Source organism: Camelus dromedarius, chromosome 25, assembly GCF_036321535.1.
Source record: "Camelus dromedarius isolate mCamDro1 chromosome 25, mCamDro1.pat, whole genome shotgun sequence".
NCBI lineage: Eukaryota > Metazoa > Chordata > Mammalia > Artiodactyla > Camelidae > Camelus > Camelus dromedarius.
Window position 1 is genome coordinate 14618280 of NC_087460.1, and position 21556 is coordinate 14639835.

At 34.7% G+C, this 21556-nt stretch overlaps 1 protein-coding gene across 9 annotated transcripts in view; it reads right to left on the minus strand.

Moving 5' to 3' along the window:
- SOX5 (SRY-box transcription factor 5) overlaps nt 1-21556 on the minus strand; it is an 899287-nt gene that overhangs the window by 113969 nt on the left and 763762 nt on the right. For 7 of the 9 annotated variants that reach the window (XM_031443965.2, XM_064479110.1, XM_031443964.2 and 4 more), the window contains one exon: nt 1788-1911. In XM_031443965.2, the coding sequence (XP_031299825.1) occupies nt 1788-1911 (124 nt within the window). The remainder of the gene's footprint in view (nt 1-1787; nt 1912-21556) is intronic. The other 2 variants (XM_031443970.2, XM_031443963.2) reach the window with 1 other exon arrangement.

The window sequence follows — 21556 nt, forward strand, 5'->3', positions numbered from 1 at the left end:
TGTCCTTTTTTTTTCATTTTAGTAACCAAGGCTACCAAAAACACATTGGCAACATGTGTTTAATGTGAATACTAATTCCTTAGGAAAAATGGGAACAAAACAAAAAATCTTTTATAATTAAAAACTCAAAAGTTACTGTAAAAACAGAATTTAAAAATCTTAAAGTTTAAATTATTCTTAGATTTTAAATATTTAGAATATATAGTCCTCAATTCTAAAAAGAAGTTGGTGTTTCTGGATGAATCAATCTACAAAGATAGAATTATGTGACAAATAAATTATTACATGAATAAATTAAGGTCCAGAGTGAGAACACCATCTTAAAACACAGGAAACCAAAGTCAAGAGAAAGATGTGCAAGAACTGTATTAAAAACTGCAAAGAGCAGTGAATTTTTATAGTCCTGAGTTCAGTTCACTTTTACCTAGACTCGACGGTTGGAGCCACCTCCCTCAAATGACTTTGTATTTTTAAAAAATGACATCGCATTTCTTCATTATTATACAAAGAAAGGTTTAAAGAGTAGGAATACATGTTAAAATATGAAAATTCAAGACATTATTTGCAGGAAACATCTGATTTCTTGTAATGTTGGATAGAGTTTCTCAAATACGATAAGTACTGAAGCATAGCAAGATGCTAATGGGACAATTTATTAACATATAAATGAACCAAAATCTACTGGAATTTACAAAGTAATATTCTCTATAAATATCTAATATGATAGTATTTCACTAACTGTTTTCAATGGTATTCTACTTTGATCAATGAAAATATTTCAATATACTTGCTTTCTCTATATTTTTTTCTGGCCATAGTCATGATGTTCTGGAAGATACTTAGCTCAGAAGTCTAGCCCCTCTTTGGAATTTGTTGCTATTTTTATCTAACAGATTGTAGTCGGCATTGTGGTTATTTGAATTTTAGAAAATGAAGTATTGTTTCCAAAATTAATAAGTACATTATCTTGATTTTGGTAAAAAAGTTATAAAATCATAGGCAGCTAAAGTTAATAAGTAATATAAACAGTTATCTTGATGTAACATCATTTAGTGCAAAAATGCCCTTGTATTGTTTGTAATGAGTGCTCATTCATTTGTATAGTCGTTCATTCAACAAGCAGTTGAATGTTGTACTAAACGTTTAGATGTAACAATAAATAAGACAGAATCAGCACTTGCCCTTATAGAGTTTACAATTAACGTCAAAGAGAAAATACACAAGATCCAAGGGAACGTGGAGACAGGGATCTACCTAGCTCAGGACAGTTCTCCCTGATCTGAGTTGGAAGAGGTTCAAGGAGAGTGAACACATACAATTCAAGTCCAAAGTCAAGAAAGAGCTTGGTTTGGTCTAAGAACTTAAAGAAGACTAGTGAGAAATTAGGCTGTAAATACAGAGAGGAGACTGAAAATGGAAGGCCGACTAACGCATATTGGGAAACTTGGGTTTGTCAATTAAAGGGCTATGGAAAGCTATTAAAATGCAGATTCTTATCTTACCTATGCAAAAATAAATAGAACCTAAAAATTATACCCCTATTTTAAGAATACACTGGGAATAAAAGTTATGAAACTGAATTATAAAAAGCAAATATTGCCTTCAGAAGCACAGAAATAATGTACACTCTTAAATACCAACATAAATCCCTTTCTACACTTTCTGTGTTTCCTCTTTAAAATAAAAATGATATACGGGTGATCTCATTTCTTGGTGTGGCAGGAATATTAAATTGCCTAAAGCCATGCCCTCCACCCACTCCCAAATGAAAAATCAATGGTACTTACTACATCCAGCCTTATAGCTGAAGCCTGGAGGAAGGAGGAATCCTTGCTGGGCGGCTGCGGCCAGTGTCCGTTGATCAGGAGGGAATACGGGAATCATTAATGGCGGCAGTTGACCTTGAACCTGCTGAACGTATTAGAGCGAATCAAAGAGAAGAAGTTTTGGTGCTCTATGCTTCCAACCCTCCCTTATTTTATGATAAAAGAAAAAAAATTACTCAGTTCAATATACTGGCATATAAGCTTGCTAGAACACTGGACATGAGGCTATGCTTAGGACTACTTTAGACAGGAAAATCAGAATACTGAATACTATAATTGGAAGGTATTATCAAGTTCACTTTTTAACTTGATGAATTATTTCCCTACATGATATCCTGGACAGTGATGAAGCATCAATACTTCACACTGCAAATCTTTTTTTATTGCATTAATGTAACAATTAAAAACTTTGCCCTTAGGTTGAACTACAATCTTCTTCTGTAAATCCCACTTGTTAGAACTAATTCTGATTTCTAAAACAAAACTAACTACATGGGTATAATTTTATATATGAACAGTTCTTCATCACTTGAAGATGATTCCCACGTTCACGCATAATACTGAAAATTTTAAATTCTTGAAGAAAAGAGCTGGAAGATAGCTTAGAGGGTAATTAAGCCTTTCCCCTTTCTTTATGAAAGAGGTGACTGGGCCAGAGAACTGACTTGCCCATGGCCATGGAATGGGGTAGTCAAAACTGTCTGGAATCTAGTCCCTTGGATCCTGCTCTGAGCTATAGTTTTGTCTTCATCTACCCTTTTTCAAGCAATTGAACCATTCCTCAAACCACATGGCCTCTGTTTTGGTTGCCATCTTTGGAATACACTTTAATTTTTTGGTGTGATTCTCAGAATACAGAGTTCATATCATTAAATAATCTAATACAGTGGAATCGCTATCTTTGTATTGAACAGTAATTTCTAGAAATATAACCTAATGCTGTCATTTCTGCAGCCATGTCACATTAGTGACTAATGCAGAGGATGTCATTAACTAAAGTACTTAGGATCTTTCCCAAAGATATAAGCAAGATTTCCCTGGTGGACATGGTTATTGGTTAGTGTCTGCCAATGAACATATGAATAAGAATTTAGGATCCTGCTAAAAATCACACATCTGACACTTTATTCTCCTGTATTTCTCCTTCTTCACATTAATTCAGTTATTTGGAAAACACTGAATGCACATATATTATGTACAAGAAAATGAGCGAGGCAGTGTAAACACAACAGTGAACAAGAAAATCAGATCCTATGCTCATGGAGCTTACGTTACAGTGGGGGAAATGGCAAAAAGTAAAACAAACACATATACCAAAAAAAAAAAAAAAAAAAAAAATCACTCAGTTGCTAACCTTAACAGCAACTCTGAAATAACCTTCAGACTTGCTTTCCCCTCCTCTCACTGGCATTGCACATTTTAGGAAGACACTTACGATTCTTGTAATTCTCATAATTTCTTACATTAAAGGTCTACTTTCAGTTTCTCCTTCATTTCATCTTTCACAGTAAACCTCTGAGCTATTTCTGAAATTTAGGTTGGTGAGTGTGGGTGTCCCGGGGGAAGGGTGGGAGAGAGAGAGAGGGGAGGAGGAAGGGTGCAGGGAGAGAAAGACACAGTGAGAGACAGACAGACAGGCAGACAGAGAAATAAGCATTATATGAATGAGGGATCTGTTTTCAGCAATGTCTCCAAATTGGAAAGCATTTTTTTCAGCCAAAATAATTTTTAAACTATCAATGCCACCAGAGTAAAACTAAAAGCAAACAGCACAACCAGGGAAACAAAAAGACAATGGTTTAAGATTAAACTTTATGTAGAAACCAATAGAAAACAATTGATTTAATTCTCAAAAATCAGAGATTGCATATTGAGCAAATATGTGGGAATGTGTGGCCTGAAACAAGCGGTACATTTGAAGGCAAAACAGCATGGGTGCTAGTTCTGTGTAAGAATAGGTTACTGACCAGAATACTTAGCAAACAAATAAACAAACAAAACGAACAACAAACTGGCCACACTGGTTAAGGGTTACCACCAGCTACTCTGCATCCTTTCTATTTCATTGTTTGTAAGTTACTCTATTTTATATAGTAAGCCCTCTCCTTTCTAAGAAGCCATTTGCTATAAGATGTATACGATTGTTATAAATTTAACAAGAGTATTTTAGAGGGAAGAAGAAAGGATCTTCAAATGAAACACATACAAGGTTTAGAAAGAGGCATCCAAATTTCAGATACCTTAAAATTTGGGAAATAATTTCTCGACTTGCAGAAATGGTAGGTTCTTGTTTTACTGCAGTAGTTCTTAAACTCGAAGGTGTATTTTAGAATGAATCACTTAGCAAGCTTTGAAAAACTCTCAGTGCCCAGACTGTTTCTCAGACCAATGAAATCTGAATCTATAGGGGTGAGACCCAGCCATCAGCATTTTTTAACGTTCCCCTGATGATTCCAATGTGCATCCACGTTTAAGAAGTGCCATCTTCAACAATGCTGAGGTCACTCTCAAAACTTTTTGCCTTCTTCATATTTTGCCTTGAGTTACAAAGGACTTTTCAGGTATATAAGTAATTGAAAGGGAGATTCTGCCTGACTTTTACAAGTCTGGTGCCCACGGGATATTAAATCATATTCCTCATAAATTCCTTCTAAATGGGTCTCGTATCTGAATTTCATATGCCCCTCTTGTGAAAAACTTTTGATGGTTTGCTTTCACCTGAAGAATAACGACCAGATCTCTCCACATGGTATTCAGGATTCTTCACAATCTGTCTCTAGCCCATCATTCCAGGCTTTTCTGCCGCCCTCTTTCGGATATCCTGTGCTCGTCTCAATGCATCATGAAGACTTCCTTGCATACTCGGTATTTTTCCATGCTTGAAAATGCTCTAAAGTGTTTTCTCCTCTGTTTTGAGTAATTTCTCTTTTCCTTTTTATCTTGGCAAAATTCTACTTATTTTTCAAAGGCTTTTGAGACCCACATAATGTCTCTGCCTGTGAAGCACTTCTTTCTTACGGTGCCAATTTTCAGGGAGAAAGAACTGTTACTTCTTTAACCTCATAAAACTAATACAATACTTACTGTTTTGAATAACAGTTACTTGTATAGCTTGAGTCTCCCTTATGACCTATGAGCTTCTTTAGTAAAGGGGTTGTAATTTACTTATTATTGTAACTTGAGACTTTAGAGCACCAGCTGAAATTATTTTTTTAACTAATTATTATTGCATTGTTATTTTTTTTTGATGGGGGGAGGTGATTAGGTTTTATTATTTATTTTTAGAGGAGGTACTGGAGATTGAACCCAGGACCCTGTGCATGCTAAGTATGTGCTCTACCACTGAGCTATACCCTCCCCCCTGAAATTACATATGAATTGGCAATTCATAAATAAAGAAGAATATATTATATAGTCCCAGCTTTGTAATTACATCTTTGTGCACCAACTCCAAATGTCCACAAAAGGCCTATGGATGACAAAGTTATTTAATGACCAGAGAGGAATTCAATTTCACCACAGAAGAATGGCAGCACAAAGTACCAGCCGCTTTGTGTTTCTACTCTTAAGATACAGATAAAACGTCATTATGATAAATCCATGATTTCTGAAATTATGCATGCATGAAGAAATAGAAAAGTAATACAGAAATACTGGAAATTTATTACATACTTCTGTAATGGACAGACATGCCTATCTATCGTGTTTTAATAACATGATGTTTTTTCATTATTGCAGCTTTGCAATATGTTACTACTCTGTCATTACTATTTTCTTTTTCAAATATCTCCTGGCTGTTTTTACATTTATTTTTCCACATTAATTGTAGGATACAGAATTTCTCTTTGAATTTATTAACCTAATGGCTTGATGGCCAATAGCAGATTATTGCTTTCAATTTATTTAAATGTTCTTTTGCTTCACATACTTCTCAGTAATTTTATTTTTAAGGTTTTAAAAATATTTTATTAATATTGTAAAGTTAAAGTTTTCCTGCTATATTGCTTAGCTGGTTGTTGCACATATATTTCTATCTACTTGTGTGTGACAGTTTTCACCCAGGTAATGCATTTATAGTCTAATAATTTATAATTATGCTTCAGGTGAAAATTTAGTATTTTAAAGACAAATTGCAATAAATTCTGGGGCTTTTCAAAGTCTGTGTATTTTAAACTTTTATCCTATTATGATTATTGAAATACATTTTGTTTTAGTATTATCATTTGTTTTAGTGCCTGAATTTTCCAAGATCCACATACACAGGATACCAGTTTTAAGGCTGAGAAAGAGCGTAGGGATTATCTGGCCCAACACAATCACTGTGCTGATAAAGAAATGAGACTTAACTTGGCCAAATAAGTTGTTCAAGATCCCGCATTTAGGTACAAGCAGAGTAACCTAAATGCGGGATCTTGAACAATTACTTGAATTACCTGAAAGCACATCTCCTAACACTTAATCTAGTACTCTTTTCCAACACTTACGAAAATCAGGAGAAGGGTGCAGGAGGAACTACAAAGGAGAGGAAGAACTAAGACAAAAAATAAGCCTAATTTCATAATTCCAATGATGTGTTTTCCTTAGACTATCCGAGGGAAGATTAAAGAGCACTGTAGTAATATTCAGAAGAAAGTAAACAGTAAAATAAATACAATCCGAAATGTGTGGTTAATTCATGTACGCAACTAAACACCCATTTCAAATACAGTTGATCCTCACTATTTGCAGATTCTGTTATTTGCCAATTTGCCTACTCACTAAAATTCACTTGCACTAGTGCCTTTGCTGTCACGCACAGACCTGTGCAAAGTAGCAAGAAATTTTTGGAGATTTTGCTGTTTAAAATGCACATAGAATCAATAATAAACATTAATAAGATGTCTAAACAGAAACACACATAAAACAAGCCTACGTATTAGTCAGTTGATGAAAACGGTGTGACCCAAGGCTCTCAGGAACCTAACTCTGCATTTCCTCTAGGAGCATTTGTTCAGTATTTGCTAATTCAGTGTTCATGGCAACTTTATAGAACGTAACGAGCACAAATGATGAGCACTAACGGAATTACTGCTGTATCTTAACTAATTTTCAGTCCCTTGCTGCTGCAATTTAGCCAGTGTTTGGGAGAAAAGGACAACTTACATCAAACTAGTATCATGTTTCCTGGATAAGTTCTAAAACAAATTTGTTCTAGGGTAATCCATTCTTATATATTTGCCAGTTTTGAATATTTCCAAATCCTTTTCACTGCTGACTTCATTCATTTTCTTTTATTTAATGGATTAAATGTCCCTAAAGCTCCTAATTAAAGTTTAAGATTTGTGACATTTATAATCAAACTTTGGTAAAGTACTTTTGTCACAAAATTTTGGTCTTTTTAATAGGGGACATGTTATTATGAGAATAATTCGTAATAAATTTAAGAGGCTACTTCCTATATTTTTTAAACTTTAAGATGAAATAATACATTTGAACACTTTTTACAATTCTACCACATAGATACTCCATGTAGTCTCGCCATCTAAAATCTTATGAGTCCAACACAACCACACTTGTAAAAAAAAAAAAAAAAAGTAAATACTTATCAATTATTCATTATTAAATATTTTATGTTTTATGTAAATATTCTATTGCAAAACCCTTCAGTGGTTCTCTGAAACTAATATATCAAGTAGATACTTAAGATTATTAATTTAGTTTCCACTCCCGTGGGTCTGTTTATTAGTTTATTCATTCAATCAACATTTTTACTAAATAGAAATGTGAGCTTTTTTGGTAACTAGGGATACAAAGATGAATTCATGTGCAACACCTGCTCTCCAGGAGCTCTAAGTCTGGTGGGGCAAATGGATGGATAACTATAATACACTGCCGTTAACTCAACAACAGAGACGTGTGCAGGATACTACAGAGGCACAAGCAAGAGACTCAACACAGCCAGAGGTCAAGGCAGGTCTCCTGGAGACAGGCACAGCAGGCACGGGGTCTGAAGGGCAGCTGCTCATTTACTGGCTGTAAGGAGCAAATGGAAATTCAAAATTTGACATGTAGGAAAGAGAGACATTAGCTGGTGGACCAAAACTGCAGAGGACGCTGCAAGGCAAGGCAGAGGTGTAGGGATCAGCTTCGACGGGGAATGACATCGCATGCTCTGGGCCCTGAGGAACAGAACTCTAGACTGGGCATAATAAGCGGGTACGTTTTACAGGTAGGGGAATGAGGAGGTGAGGAAAATCAGGCCTGATGGCAGAAATTTTCTCGATGTTGAAGGCAAGGTCATATCCTGAAAGCGAGAGACGTGCGGATTGAGGAAGGGAGTTCAGCAAAGGTGTAGAAGTTTTGGATGGTCATTGCGGGAAATGAAAAAGAAAGTAACCATGGACAATTAAAAAGGATGATGGAAAACGCTAAGGCCTTGGAAGAGACCAAATGAATTATGATGCTGTCAGTCTTTCCTTTTCTGTGACTTTTCTGAGTTCCTGACCCACTGTGAGGCTCAGAGAAGATGAGTTCTAGCATTCAAACAGGGGAAAGGAAGGAAATCCGGGAGGCCTCAGTAAGGGGGGCTTATGAGGAAATCAAAGTTGCTTCTGAACAATGGGCTTTAGACTTCACTCCAGGAAGCGAGGCCTGGAAGGCACTACTAGACTGGGAAACAGAGGAATCAGAAAACCAGAGGGACTGCATGATACCAGGCAGCAGTTTGTGTGACAGCTCAAAAAACCGGAAGCTACGGTGTAAGACTAGTTTAAACCACATACACAAATGTGAAAACGAAAGGCAGCTATGTGACTGAAGTCAGCACAATTACAAACAAAATGTAAAATCTGAAACTTTTCAAATGTTCCTGAAGAGTTTAGTCTGATGAGTACCATAGAATTCAAGCACACATCATCTCCAGGGATCAGTTCACCTACAACTGAAATTCAACCGCCTTCGATGGGGAACACAGCGGCTGTTTAGAAGCACACAGCGATGCTATACAGCAGTTTTTGAGAAAATGGAAAATATAATATCCAAATGAGATGACAAGCGGGGTTTAGGTAGGCAGGATATAATTACCCAAGCTGGAGTAACCAGGAAAACAAAGCTGACTTTCCACCATTAGCAAGAAGAGGTATGGGATCTGCAGTGACCACTAATAGTCTGTGTTTTCTCATTTCATACACCAGAAAGTCAATTTGTAAGTTTATCCTACCCAAAGCAATGGCATTTAGAAAACGAAAAAACAAAACAAAACAAAACTACACTAACATTTAGAATAGAGGAGTCAATTTATCTTCCAGTTACTCTACTAGGAAGACTAAAGAAAATCTCATTGAGAGATACGGGAACATAAGAACACTGCTAAAATTACAATCTCTGCCTCTCACTCCCCAACAGTCACGCTGGAGTTGTAGCACCTCTAATTTCATTTGATTCAAGACAAAGACAAAGTAGCCATATTCTTTTAGAACAAAAATGAACAGCCATGTGGATTTTTTACATAGTAGTCTTCTTCGGCAAAAAGCCACAGAACTTTTTTTAAAAAAATCGTTTCCAAGGATGAAAATGACTTTGCCAAGCAAAGTGGCTTCAAAACAGGCCTCAAAAATACTAATAGAAAGACAGATGGTTCTACTAAGAGCTTGGCTGCCAAAAAAAAAAAAAAAAAAGAAGAAAAAAAACCCCACAAACCTAGGAAAAAAAAAAAAAAAGAGTGATGCTATTGAAGCTGACTGCAAAGTTATCTGATGACTACAAATACTTTTGTCCCAAAGCAAGTGCTAGCTCTGCCTCCCGGGCTGATACAGCCAAAATACTAACTTCCTCACATCCGATCCCCCTACATTCCCACCCCTCCTAAATAAAACCTGTCAGTGCCAAGCCCCACCAAACAGCACAAGCATGCACTTGATTGCGACTGCTCTGCAGAAGCGAAATACTGCATCGAGGAACTCCTATTTAGAAACAGACCCACAAGGAAAATTGCTTTTCTTTTCAAAACTGCCTGTCACATTTTCTTTTTCTAATTCCCCTTTTCCTCCTCCCTCCCTGTCACCAAAGGGCCCCTGGGCTCTATGAGTTTAGATGATACAAACTCAATTTGTATAAAGAAGGGAAGAAGCAGCACTACAGAGAGGTGGGGACAGTTTGCCAGGATAGAGAAATAATCCAGTCAAGACACAGCGCAATTTTCTTCCCAAACTACTACTACAATAATACCTCCACTTTATTTCCTTCAGGGCAACTGTCATTTCTTTTTAACCAGATTGCTACTAGATACAATAGAAGCTGAAATATTATATGGTCACTGACTCTTCCTTTCAATGGCTCATTTCACTACTGCACTTTTACTTTCGCGTGATGTGTTTATTGTTAGTATTGTTACTAGGATACGGCCATTTTCAAATGGCGTAGAATTAAGACCTCTGTCACTTAAGGGCGGTGAAATTTCATTCTTAACACGATGCAGGTTTGACTTCAGTGTTCGTGCCTAACAGGAGCCTTTATTTTCAGAACTTAAGCATCACGTTATTATAAAGCACAATTTTAATATATATTAAACTCATGTCAACCACAATGATGACACACTGTAAACATAACACATGCTGAAACAAAGCATATTTGCTGACTTCAGGGAAAAAAATCTGTTTTAAAAGTTGGTAATCAAAGAAACTTGAGCATGGCAAAAATAAGGTGTAAAGTAAGAAAGCAGTCATGAAAGAGTAAGGGAAAAACACAGCTATTTTATTGGCCAAGGACAATTTTGAGCTGAATAAAAGAATTTTAAAAGGCAATGATTAAAATATCTCAAATGATGCACTATTTGTGGTCAGATTATCATCTATTTATTAAAGGTAATGTTTTACATAGCTTGACAGCTGTTACTTGATAAAATGGAAGTCTGTCTTTATAATGAAAAGCTATTTGTTTCCTCAAACGTGTGTGATTATTTGTATTACTTATCATGGTTTTTGATGACAAACCAGCCTAGTTCATAGGCGTATGCATGGTTCTCTGCTCACGTGAGCAGAATTAGACTTTGTAAATACTAATACAATCTTATTTTATGCCATACCCTGTTATGTCAATTGTCATTTACACGCAAATGAAAGACAACTATAATGGTCAACATGAAATATAACTTTTTTCCAATTATATCTCTCAGGAGTCCATGATTAGAAAACTTAATACAATTCACTGTTTATTGATTCCTGATTTATGATGTTTTGCTCAATGGTTTATAATAGATTATTAGTGATTTTTTTCTCACACAATATAAATCTCGGTTCAACATAAGCGCTTAAAAATATTATGCCTCAAAAAATTATCACTTTGTGGAGAAGGTTAAGTTAGGAATGACTGCTAACGGGTAAGGGCTTTTTTAAAAAATATGATGAAAATGTTCTAGAATTAGTAGTGATGGCTACAAAACACTGTGACTATACTAAAACCCACTGAATTGTACACTTTTGAAAGGGTAAATTTTATAGTATGTAAACTATATTTCAACTTAAAAAAATAACCAAAGCAAAAAATGAAGACCACCTTAAAATATGTATAACTTCACGACTGCCTGAAGCAGGACTGAACGTGCTTTGAAATACTCATATTAGATATTATATTAGTAGAATAGTGTCCTGTATTTTTATAAAGCACTTGTACATGTGTTAGTTCGTTTATACTTTATCCAGCCTCTTGGAGATCATCAGCAGGTCAGGTGTTGTCATTTCCAATTCTAATTAATGAGCAAAACTGATAGAAAAACAAATAATTTGGAGACTTACACATTATCACATAGCTAGCCAAAACAATAAGTCTAGGACTTAAACTCTTTGATTCTTCTCAAAAAAATTATAAAACAAAGATACAGTAACTTTCTGAAATAAAAATACTGATTTAAATAAATACAGAAACATTGTGACAAAATTAATTTCCATATATTTATCAGCATAAAATTTATCATATTTAAACTATCTTTTAAAAATAAAATTCTATTATGATTTATTTAAAAGATCTTTATAGCAAGGGTGGCGTTTTGGACTTTTTCACTTTTATATTGCATTTTATTTTACTTCATGTTTTCTGAACAAAATGTTTCCAAATTTTCCGTGTGTATGTATATTACTTTAATAATCTGAAAATTGCTTAGAAAAACAGAGATGCAATAGAACATCAAATGCCCAGCATATAACAGAAGGGTAATTAACACGGAAATTCCTACCCTACAGTAACTGCTTGATAGACCTTATTCTAAAGATCCTAAATTATGAGTCTTCACTGCCTATTTTGGTAGAAAAAAATTCCTTGATATTTGACTAAAGAAGGAATGAAAGTAAAATGTAAAACTTCCACTCTGATTTTCATAAAAAGTATATGATATTAACATTTACTTCAGAATTTCCTGAAATCATTACCAATGACTTTGACCTCTGTTGGTTTACTTCTTGCTGAAATATCCTACACCACTAGTATTTATTCTATGCAGTGCGCACTGGATTATGAAATCTTTCAACATTTTCTGTCTTGCCTGTGTTAGTTTACACTTCCTCACTAGACTTATGATTCTTTCCAGACAAGAGACCTTTTATTCACTGACCTCTTCTCAAATTGGAGACTAGGAGGTGTAGCTGAAAACTTCACCTGACTTAGACTCAAGAATTACTTTTTCTTCAAAATCCAGCTTAAGCATCACTGCCTCTATAAAGACTAACCAAACACTCCAAGCAAAATACATTCATTCATTTACTGAGGGCCCACTCTTGCTAGGCACTGTTACAGTCCCTAGGAGCATTGTAATAAATAAGGCAGGCAAGTACTGTGGAAAACTTAGAGCGAGCGCAGTGGAAAAGGAATGCTGGGGTGGAGGCTACAAGTTTAAATGTGGAATCAATGAGACGGTGACAAATAAAGACCTGGAATAAGTGAGACAATAAACGTCTCAGTTGTCTGGGGAAAAAGTACTCCAGGCAAATGGAAGAGGAGATGCTAAAAACCTAAGGTAAGAGTACACATGCTGTGTTCAACAAATAATGTTTCCTTCTCCTGTCTGTACGCCATAGGACTATCCCATTAGATTGAAATTGTGCCTAGTTCCATGGCTAAGCTGCATTAAGGGAAAGGCCTAGCTCACTCATACCGGTATCCACAACACCCAGCTCAAGGCCTAGCACGTAGTAGGTGCTCAACACATATCAACTGCACTGATTATTTAAGAAGCAATACGCTGCTAGAAATGTCTACTCATGTTTTAGCTTTGGTTTCTTCTTATAACAATAACCAGTTTATTAAAACATTCCTTTTACACAGTGGGTCTTACGCTTTGTTTAACTTTCATTCAGGATTCAAGACTTTTCCTCAAAGTAATGCCTCAAAACATGGCAAATAACTGATGCCACTGTTTACTACCCAATCCATCATCCTTTTCAGATCCCAGTTTTAGTGTCAGTAACATGAACAGTTTGGTTTTGGGTATTTCATTATTTTTTAGAAGATTAGAGAAATGAGAACTCTGATGTGTCCTTACAGAAATAACCCAAGAAATGCAGTTAGGTGATGTTCATGATAAAACTATACACACTCACATAAAAAAAGATTAGACCATAATTTCAAATATGAGACACTATGTGCTGTTAAATACACTTGAACTTTTTGCTATCTCAGTCATCAATATATAAAGTAATGTAACTTAAAGCTATGGAAACATATAAAGAATACTGAGCTGGGTTTGTAAACATGATCTTGTATATGCTTAAAAAAAAAAAAAAAACAAAACAAAAAACCAAAAACACCCGCAGACCTAAAACCTCTCAACTAAAAATTCAAGTAAACAGTAAACAGCTGCATCCTCAAACTTTATACATTATTCTTGTTTTCTTTAAGAAAACAAATGTGATTATACTGCTTACCTTCTGTTCAAACTCTTCCCAATGAGTAATTTCAAATTTCTGGCTAGCAGTTGCTAGACTGGGGTGAATGGCTAGTGTATGGGGATTTGTTTGCAGCATGCAAAGAGCAGACTGAGTCAGTAAGGAACACTGTTAGATGTATGGGAAGATGCCTTTGAGGCCATGTTCCTGCAAACAAAACCAAAAATAACATTGCAAACATCTCCCCCAAATGCAACCATAGTAGGGGAGAGTTAATGTTCAGTTCCCTTCCTGAGGACGTAAAAAATCCACACTCCGAGCAATAATGGAAGCTGCCTCCAGTCGCTGGTGGAACTCAGCGCTCAGATGCTTGTCTCACTCCACTGCAGCTCGGACACTCTAGCAGTGAGCCCTCACTAGAACATTTGTCACTGAAAATAAAACGTGTGAAATTACCAGAAAGGGCATGCTAGATGTTTCTGAAGCTGAAAATGTGAAATATTTTTGTAACTGGACAATCCATTGAACACAGTGTCATTTATATAATCAAGAGTTTTTAAATCTTCCAGTCAAGAAGGATTACTATACAATACATCACTGTAAGTACCTTCAAAAACAGGGACTTTTCTATTACTTGCAATAATCTATGTAAGTATGGCTAATTGTAATACTTGGCAAATTTACTTGATACTTTCCAGTAAAAAACACTGCAACTTGCCTACACATAATGACATCATTTAAATTAACATGAATGATGCAACACCATGGGTGGGTATTTTGCTAAATCCACAGACTGCTGCTTAGAAAGAATTTTCCTTTAAGTCATCAAAATTATAATAATTTTGTGACTAAATTGTGTCTCTTTTCATCCAATAAAACGTCCATATATGAAAACATGGACTGACTACATGAATTCTTTCCTTCTTCCTGCCTTTTACCAGAAGTATTTGATAAATGATTGTTAATATTAATAAATATTCTATTTCCTCAAGCTTCTCTCATCATGCATGTTTTTCATGTTAACTTTTATTTTAACTCAACCAGACTCACAAAAAGAGATAGATTCTTCCATCACCCCTATTTTACAGATGAGGAAACTGAGGCACTCCTCAAGTCAGACAATTAGAAAGTAAAGTAAAAGAGCTGGAATTCAAATCCATGCAGCTTAGCTACAAAGTAGGCTTTTAACCACTATGCTTTACAGTCCCTTGAATAATGATGCAATACTTATAAGTATATCTCACCACATCAAAATAAATTATAACCTGCATGACAATTTTTTAAATGACAAAAACTTGAAAATTTTTTCAAGGGATACACACAGAGTGACACAGCTTGAAAATAATTATTCCAACACATACTTTTAAAAAAGTATAATAGAACAGTTTTAAATATTAGATATCCTAGAAATGCCTGTTGCTACAATACAAGTAGATCCCTGGTTAGATAATTACCAACAAACCTTTTGATGAAGAGCCTCCAAGAAAGTTGCACATGGAAGAAAGGAAGGACTAGTGAGTTGAAAGTAGGTGGGGAGAATGAGGGTTAACTTCGTGGCACATGTAGGTAACAGCACTCGAAACTCATGATGTAGCCTTGGGTCCCTAAAAAGCTAAACTCCAGACTTCTGCACTGACCTAAGACAATCAGTGAGGGGAAATAACACTAATAAAAGATGACTGAAAAGAAAATATTGCAATTAAGGTAAGCATGCTAGGATGTTTCTACAACAGCAGTGGTGGAAAACCACTGATGATGATGATGGTTCTTCGACAAATATTTATGGAGTGCCTACAGAGTAACCAGACATTCTCCCAGGTACTTGAAATAACGACAGTACAAAAAAAAAAAAAAAAAAGGAAAAAAAAAACAGATTAAAATTCCTGATTTCATGGAGTTTACATTCTAGTACTATGAAATACTGATGATAATAATATACTTCACTATACAACCACAGACCTTACATCACTTGGGCCTGGAATTCATATCAAATTTTCTATTTGGCCAGTGAAAACCAAAGCTACAAAATTAGAAGTAAGGGTTCTCTGGATTGTGCTTCCACCTGGATCCTGGCAGAATAATCCAGTCCAGTAGACAAGCATCACCAATTTAAATACTTTGACTTCCCACAGATTAAGTTCTTCCAAATATAAGCTCACAATAAAAAGTTCAACAAATCCATGCAGAATAATCCAGTGTCTCTGGACACCCAAAGACATTCAATTATTCGATTATCAGATGACAAATAAAATAATATGCTTAAAATGTTTACTTAAGAAAAAGATAGAATAAAACTTATTAAAACAAATTTAAAAATGATCACAGATGTTCACGAAGATTTTAAAAATACTTGAATACAATTTTGAGGAATGAAAATGACTGAATTTAAAATTCATTGAATAGATATATAGAAAATTAGACACAGGTGATGAAAAACATCATTAATTGGAAAAGATATCTGAAGAAATCAGCTAGATTTCAGTCACAAGGAGATGAAGAAATGGAACATGTAAAATTCTAGTTAAGTGTCATGGAGGCTAGAATGAGATGCTCCAACCAATACCTAGTCAAAATTTTAGGAGAGAATAGAAGAAAACAACAACAACAAAAAACAGAGATAGCCACAATTCTAAAAATTAGAATGAAGAAAAAATCAGGTTAAGAATTTTTTCTGAATTTGAAAGATACAGGCTCATAGACTCAATAAGCAAAATATACACAATCAGAATAAATGAGAAGAAGGTATCACTTCATACTCGTAACAAAATTGCAGAAAAATAAAGGCACAGAGAAATCTTAAAAGCAGCAAGACAGAAGCCATCAACCAATGACAATTAGTTTGACAATGAACTTCTAAATGGTAGAGAATGGGGAGACAGAAGAAGAAATTAGTGAATATGTGAATAAGTTTAAAAAATTTTGTTCAATGAAAATAATGTCCAATATTTGGTTAAAAAATTCAGACAGGGCTAAATCAAACAAAAATAATATATAAAACAAAAGAGAAATGTTCAGTTAGGAGTTCTAAGATTACCTTATAATTCAAGAGGAGGAATACAGTATTTGTCAATTTTAAGCTCTCTTACCATAAGAAGACATTTTTTAATTATCAAAGAAAGGCAGCCCATAAAAGATAAAAATAGAGTAGATAATGTCCAGACCAATAAAGAGAAAAAAATAATATGACAAAACTAAAAATTAATACTTAAAAAATTAAAAAGTAAAAAAATACATACAAAATATGGTACAAATAGAAAGCATGAATAAAGACACACTTAAGTTTAATCACAACAAGTGTTAAGGGGACTAAATCATAAGTTACAAAAAAGAGACCAACAAATTAAATTTTTAAGAAAATCTAGCTATATCTAGTTTACAAGAGATACTTAAATCATCATGACAAAGAGATACATCTGGCAAATATTTGCCAAAAAATTAAACAAAAAAGCCTAACGTACCTATTTTAGTATCAAAGTAGACTTTGACACAAAAAAGAATTATTATGGATACAGAGGTCCCATAAATAACAGTAACAGTTTCAATTCATGTGGAAGATACAATAATTCTAAAGTTACAGGCAACTAATAGAAGAGTCTCATAGTTTACAAAACAAAAATTGAGAGAGCTACAAGGAGAAATTAATAAACCCTTATTACCATGGGCCATTTTAGCACAACTTTCTTAATTAGTAGCAGCTCAAGTCGACAAAAATAAATTAGTTAAGACATAGGTAATTTGGACAACACAATTAGAAAGCTTAGTCTAATGGACATATACAGAGTTCTGCACCTGATAATAACAGAATACAAACATTTTCAAGACAGACAGAACCTTTACAAAAATTGTCCACACACTAAGCCAGATTTCAGAGATTTAGTACTGTGCAAAGCTGTGATGAAAGCATTTGGTTTTAGATGGAGGGAAAAATGTTAGTTTTTAAATATGAACTCCAAAAATAACAACTTCTCTTTTTGAATGAGTGATTTTGTCTAGCTTCAGGTTTATGAGGTATATTTTAGAACAGACTGCAATATTTACCTGGGAACTGACTCTATGTTTCTATGAAAAGTACAATTTGATTACTGAAATATGATCCTTATTTTCTAAATGTGCTTTACAATTGACAAGTGGGATCATTAAAACTTCTGTGTTTGTTCTAATTAATGTGTGGGTGATTGGCAGGAATTAGAGGTTACTTAATATCATGTAGTGGTTAGCAATTCAAAACCTGTACAGTTTGAAGATTGCACCATTGGGGAAAACAATCAAGAAGAATAAATTTAAAGACACAATGTTTTTTTTAAGTCACACAAAGTTTCTAAACTCTGAACATATATTTTAAGCTGTGTGTAAAACATTTTGTGCACTGAAATAACAAAATGGACTAAAAACACTGTAGATGTTTGAAAAATATATACATGGTATGAATGACCACGTTTTTCAAAAATTTGAAGAAAATCTTGGCAAGGAAATTATTGAGATATCAGCAGTAAAGAAAGTGAAAGGTGATCTAATCCTGTAAAATAAAATGACATTTAACATGCTGAGTATAGACTCTAATAAATCTGAAATCTTTAAAATTTTCACCAAATCTCCATATTTTAAATTGACTTCTTGAGTGCAATACACTTCAAAAGAATAAAAACATGTGTAATACAGGAAAAACTATAACTGTATATTTTGATGTCCATTAAGGCCATATTTGTATCAATATGAAATAGCTTACAAAGACTAATTTTAAATAATGATTGTATCTTCTACACAAATTTATAAAAGGAAGTAAATTCTCCAATGAGATATGCAAGTATATAGGAACACTAAATCCTAATTTTGGTGTAAATCTCAACGTTGAACGTATTTCTAATTGCAGAAGAGGGACATGCAGAGCAAAGAATTTTCAGCCTTTCAGTTATTCTACTTCGTGTGAGGAAGTATTCTACTTCCTCACGGCCAGTGGGATTATTCTTCAATGCATTTCATTGTATATTTTTAAAAGTGAAATGTATCAGAAGCCTGAAAACTTCTGTAAAGTCATCTATTCACTTCCTTGAACTAAGTTCAGAACTGATCTAGAAAGATGTCAGTGTGCCTATCATTCGTTCTTATTGGGTCATTCATCTTTCAAAACAGCTGTTTCTTATTCATTAGTCTTAACTCCATGAACACTGCTTCCATCCCTACCACCCCCAAAGCTCATGACTGGTTTTCAACGTTATACATGTATTTAGCAAGACCTTATCCTCTTCAAGGGAGACTTCATAGTCTGTTAATGGTTCCCTTGGAAGAATGCTGGGACAAGAGGAAAAATCTCCAATGTTTCAGTACCTGTATTTATCAGCAATGGAAAGTACAACAGTTCAGAATGAAAAGAAATAACAGTATTTCAATTTTAGTAGCAACTGGTTTTTATCTGACATTTTGTATGTATTCGCTGACAGTTTTCTTATTAAATCCTTCTCTGCACTGGCCCTCACACCCCATTGGTTCGTAAGTTCTTTTCACTGTATAATTTTGAAAAGGAACAAAAGAAAAGAAAAAAAAAATTGAGACAACAGAGTTATAAGTATTGAAATTAACTAAGGGGTTAAGAAAGATGGGCCTGGGAGTGCAGGAAAAGGGGAGAGGGTGATGCGAGAGAAACAAATGCATGACTGAGAATAAAAGCAGTGTAGACAGGGGAAAAAGACACGGAAGATGTACTTCAACATCTTTCTACTTTCAGCAGAATACTAACTGTATAAACAAGATTTCCAGGTTCATCTTTTTTAACTAGAAAAGTGCTCTACTCTTCGTTCCATTTCTAAGCCACTATAGGTATTAAACAGCAATTTACATGTGATTTGCATTTTTTTTGTACTTGTGGTTTTGGTAAGTCTTCCAAACCTAATGACTGTTCCTTTGGCCAGCAACATAAATGCTATAATCACACAATTATTGTGCTGGGAACAGTTTAATTCAGCATTTTGTTCTCAACCACAGAACAATTACTCAACAATTTTGGTTAACCAGACTAGCTAGCTGCCTGGAGAGAAAGAGGAATATTCACAAGATCTATTGTCCTACATAAAGGCAGCTACTAGATCAGCTGGAACTTTCTAGTATTGCTCTGCTCAGTGTTTCTTTTCAGGATCCTTCACTTATCTGTCCTGATGCAAATGACAAACTGCAGGTTTTCCTTTATGGACTTGCTATTTGTTCAGTTATTTTAATTATGTATTTGCATATTCTTAAAAGAACATGAGATTTTGTGTGTCTGGAATATAGGCCTATAGATAAATGTACCTTAAAAACATTTAATATAATGATAGTTAATACAAAGGACTGCAAATTCAAAAGTGTAAGTTCAAAAATGCTTCCTCACAGCTACCCGGTGGTGCCTAAAGTGATGGTAAAGGCTTCTGAACTGTGGGTTATCTCATCTATCATTTAAATTACATGACTTCTTAACAGTACAACTGGCTTCTTTCTATAGTTTTAATTTTTAAAACAAAAATGGAGGCAATTCACATAATCATGGCCATCAAAGTCTTCTTTGTTATTCTTTAATATTAATTTTAATTTATCATGACCAAAAAGTAGAAGCCTAAGCATATTACTGTAAAAATATTTAGAGGTACAGAAGCAGTTTCTGCACCTGTGTAAATATAGGTGCATGCAGAAACGGTCACCTCCCTTGACTATTTCTCATAGGCACAGCCAGCTATCAGTCAGACTAGCTCTGAATCACACTTCATAGGTCTTGAGACCTACTAAGAAACAAGGTAGTCGATGGTGAACTGGGCCAGTGAGCAGAAAAGCGCAGTGTCAATGAAAACGGCTGAAAGAGATCTCCTTTTCTCTTCCCATGTTCTTTTTTCTAGTCTTTTCCTTTGTTTTCTTCTTTTTATAATTTTCCCACTTTTATTTTAAAAAGTGGACAAGGAAGAGGGTAGAAAAATTATAACTTCATGGTTAGAAACACTCTAACTTATGGCCAAGATACCCTGAAAACCAGAAAAGAGCTCAAAGATAGCTCCTTTATTGAGAAGTGAAAACAAAAGTGGACTTGAGAATGCCAGCAGCTTAAAATTTTAATTGTGTCTGTCTATATATTTGGATTAGCAAGTAAGAATAACGTAATGAAGACAATGGATTCCTTGTGCCTAGATCACTCACTCACTGAATTATGTTAGTCTGTGAGGAGAATCTTAAGTTTGTTGGTTTCAAATATTTTTTTCAAGGCAGAACAATCTTTTTTATTTTTTCCTGGACAAACCCAGTGTGGAACTGTAATTATGAAACACCCGCCTGGCGCTCTTTTCCTCAATACCACGATCCAACCCCAGGTGTCCACTGAAGGAACTCTACGGGTCCCGTCACCACAATTTAAAAAGTACTGGTTTAACACTTCCTCTGACTTAACACTTTTCCTACCATTAGATTAATACCAAAATCTAATGACACAGATGACACAGTATGTAACACTGTGCCTACATAACAGGATCATGGGCTCAATTATTTTCGTGTAACACAAACTGTAACTTCTAATACACAGGCCTGTTCCCACTTTGAGTCTTTACAGCTTCTAAATAAAAGTTAAGCACAATATCTTCTATACAATAGTCACAGAATTAATTTTCCCTTAGGCATGAAATTCACTTATAGTATAAACCCCTGGTATAGTTGCTAATTCTTTAATCCAGGTACTGAAGTGAGCTATAATTAGAGACCAAACATTTGCAGAATAGAGTACAGTCTATAAAAAGAGAATGCCAAAATAGTATCAGGTTCTTCTGAATGAAAATAACTCAACTTAGCGCAAAATTTATGCTTAAAAAGGAGCCAGATATTAAATTCAGAATGAAAAAAAAATTGGCTATATCCTTGCCACTTCCTGGT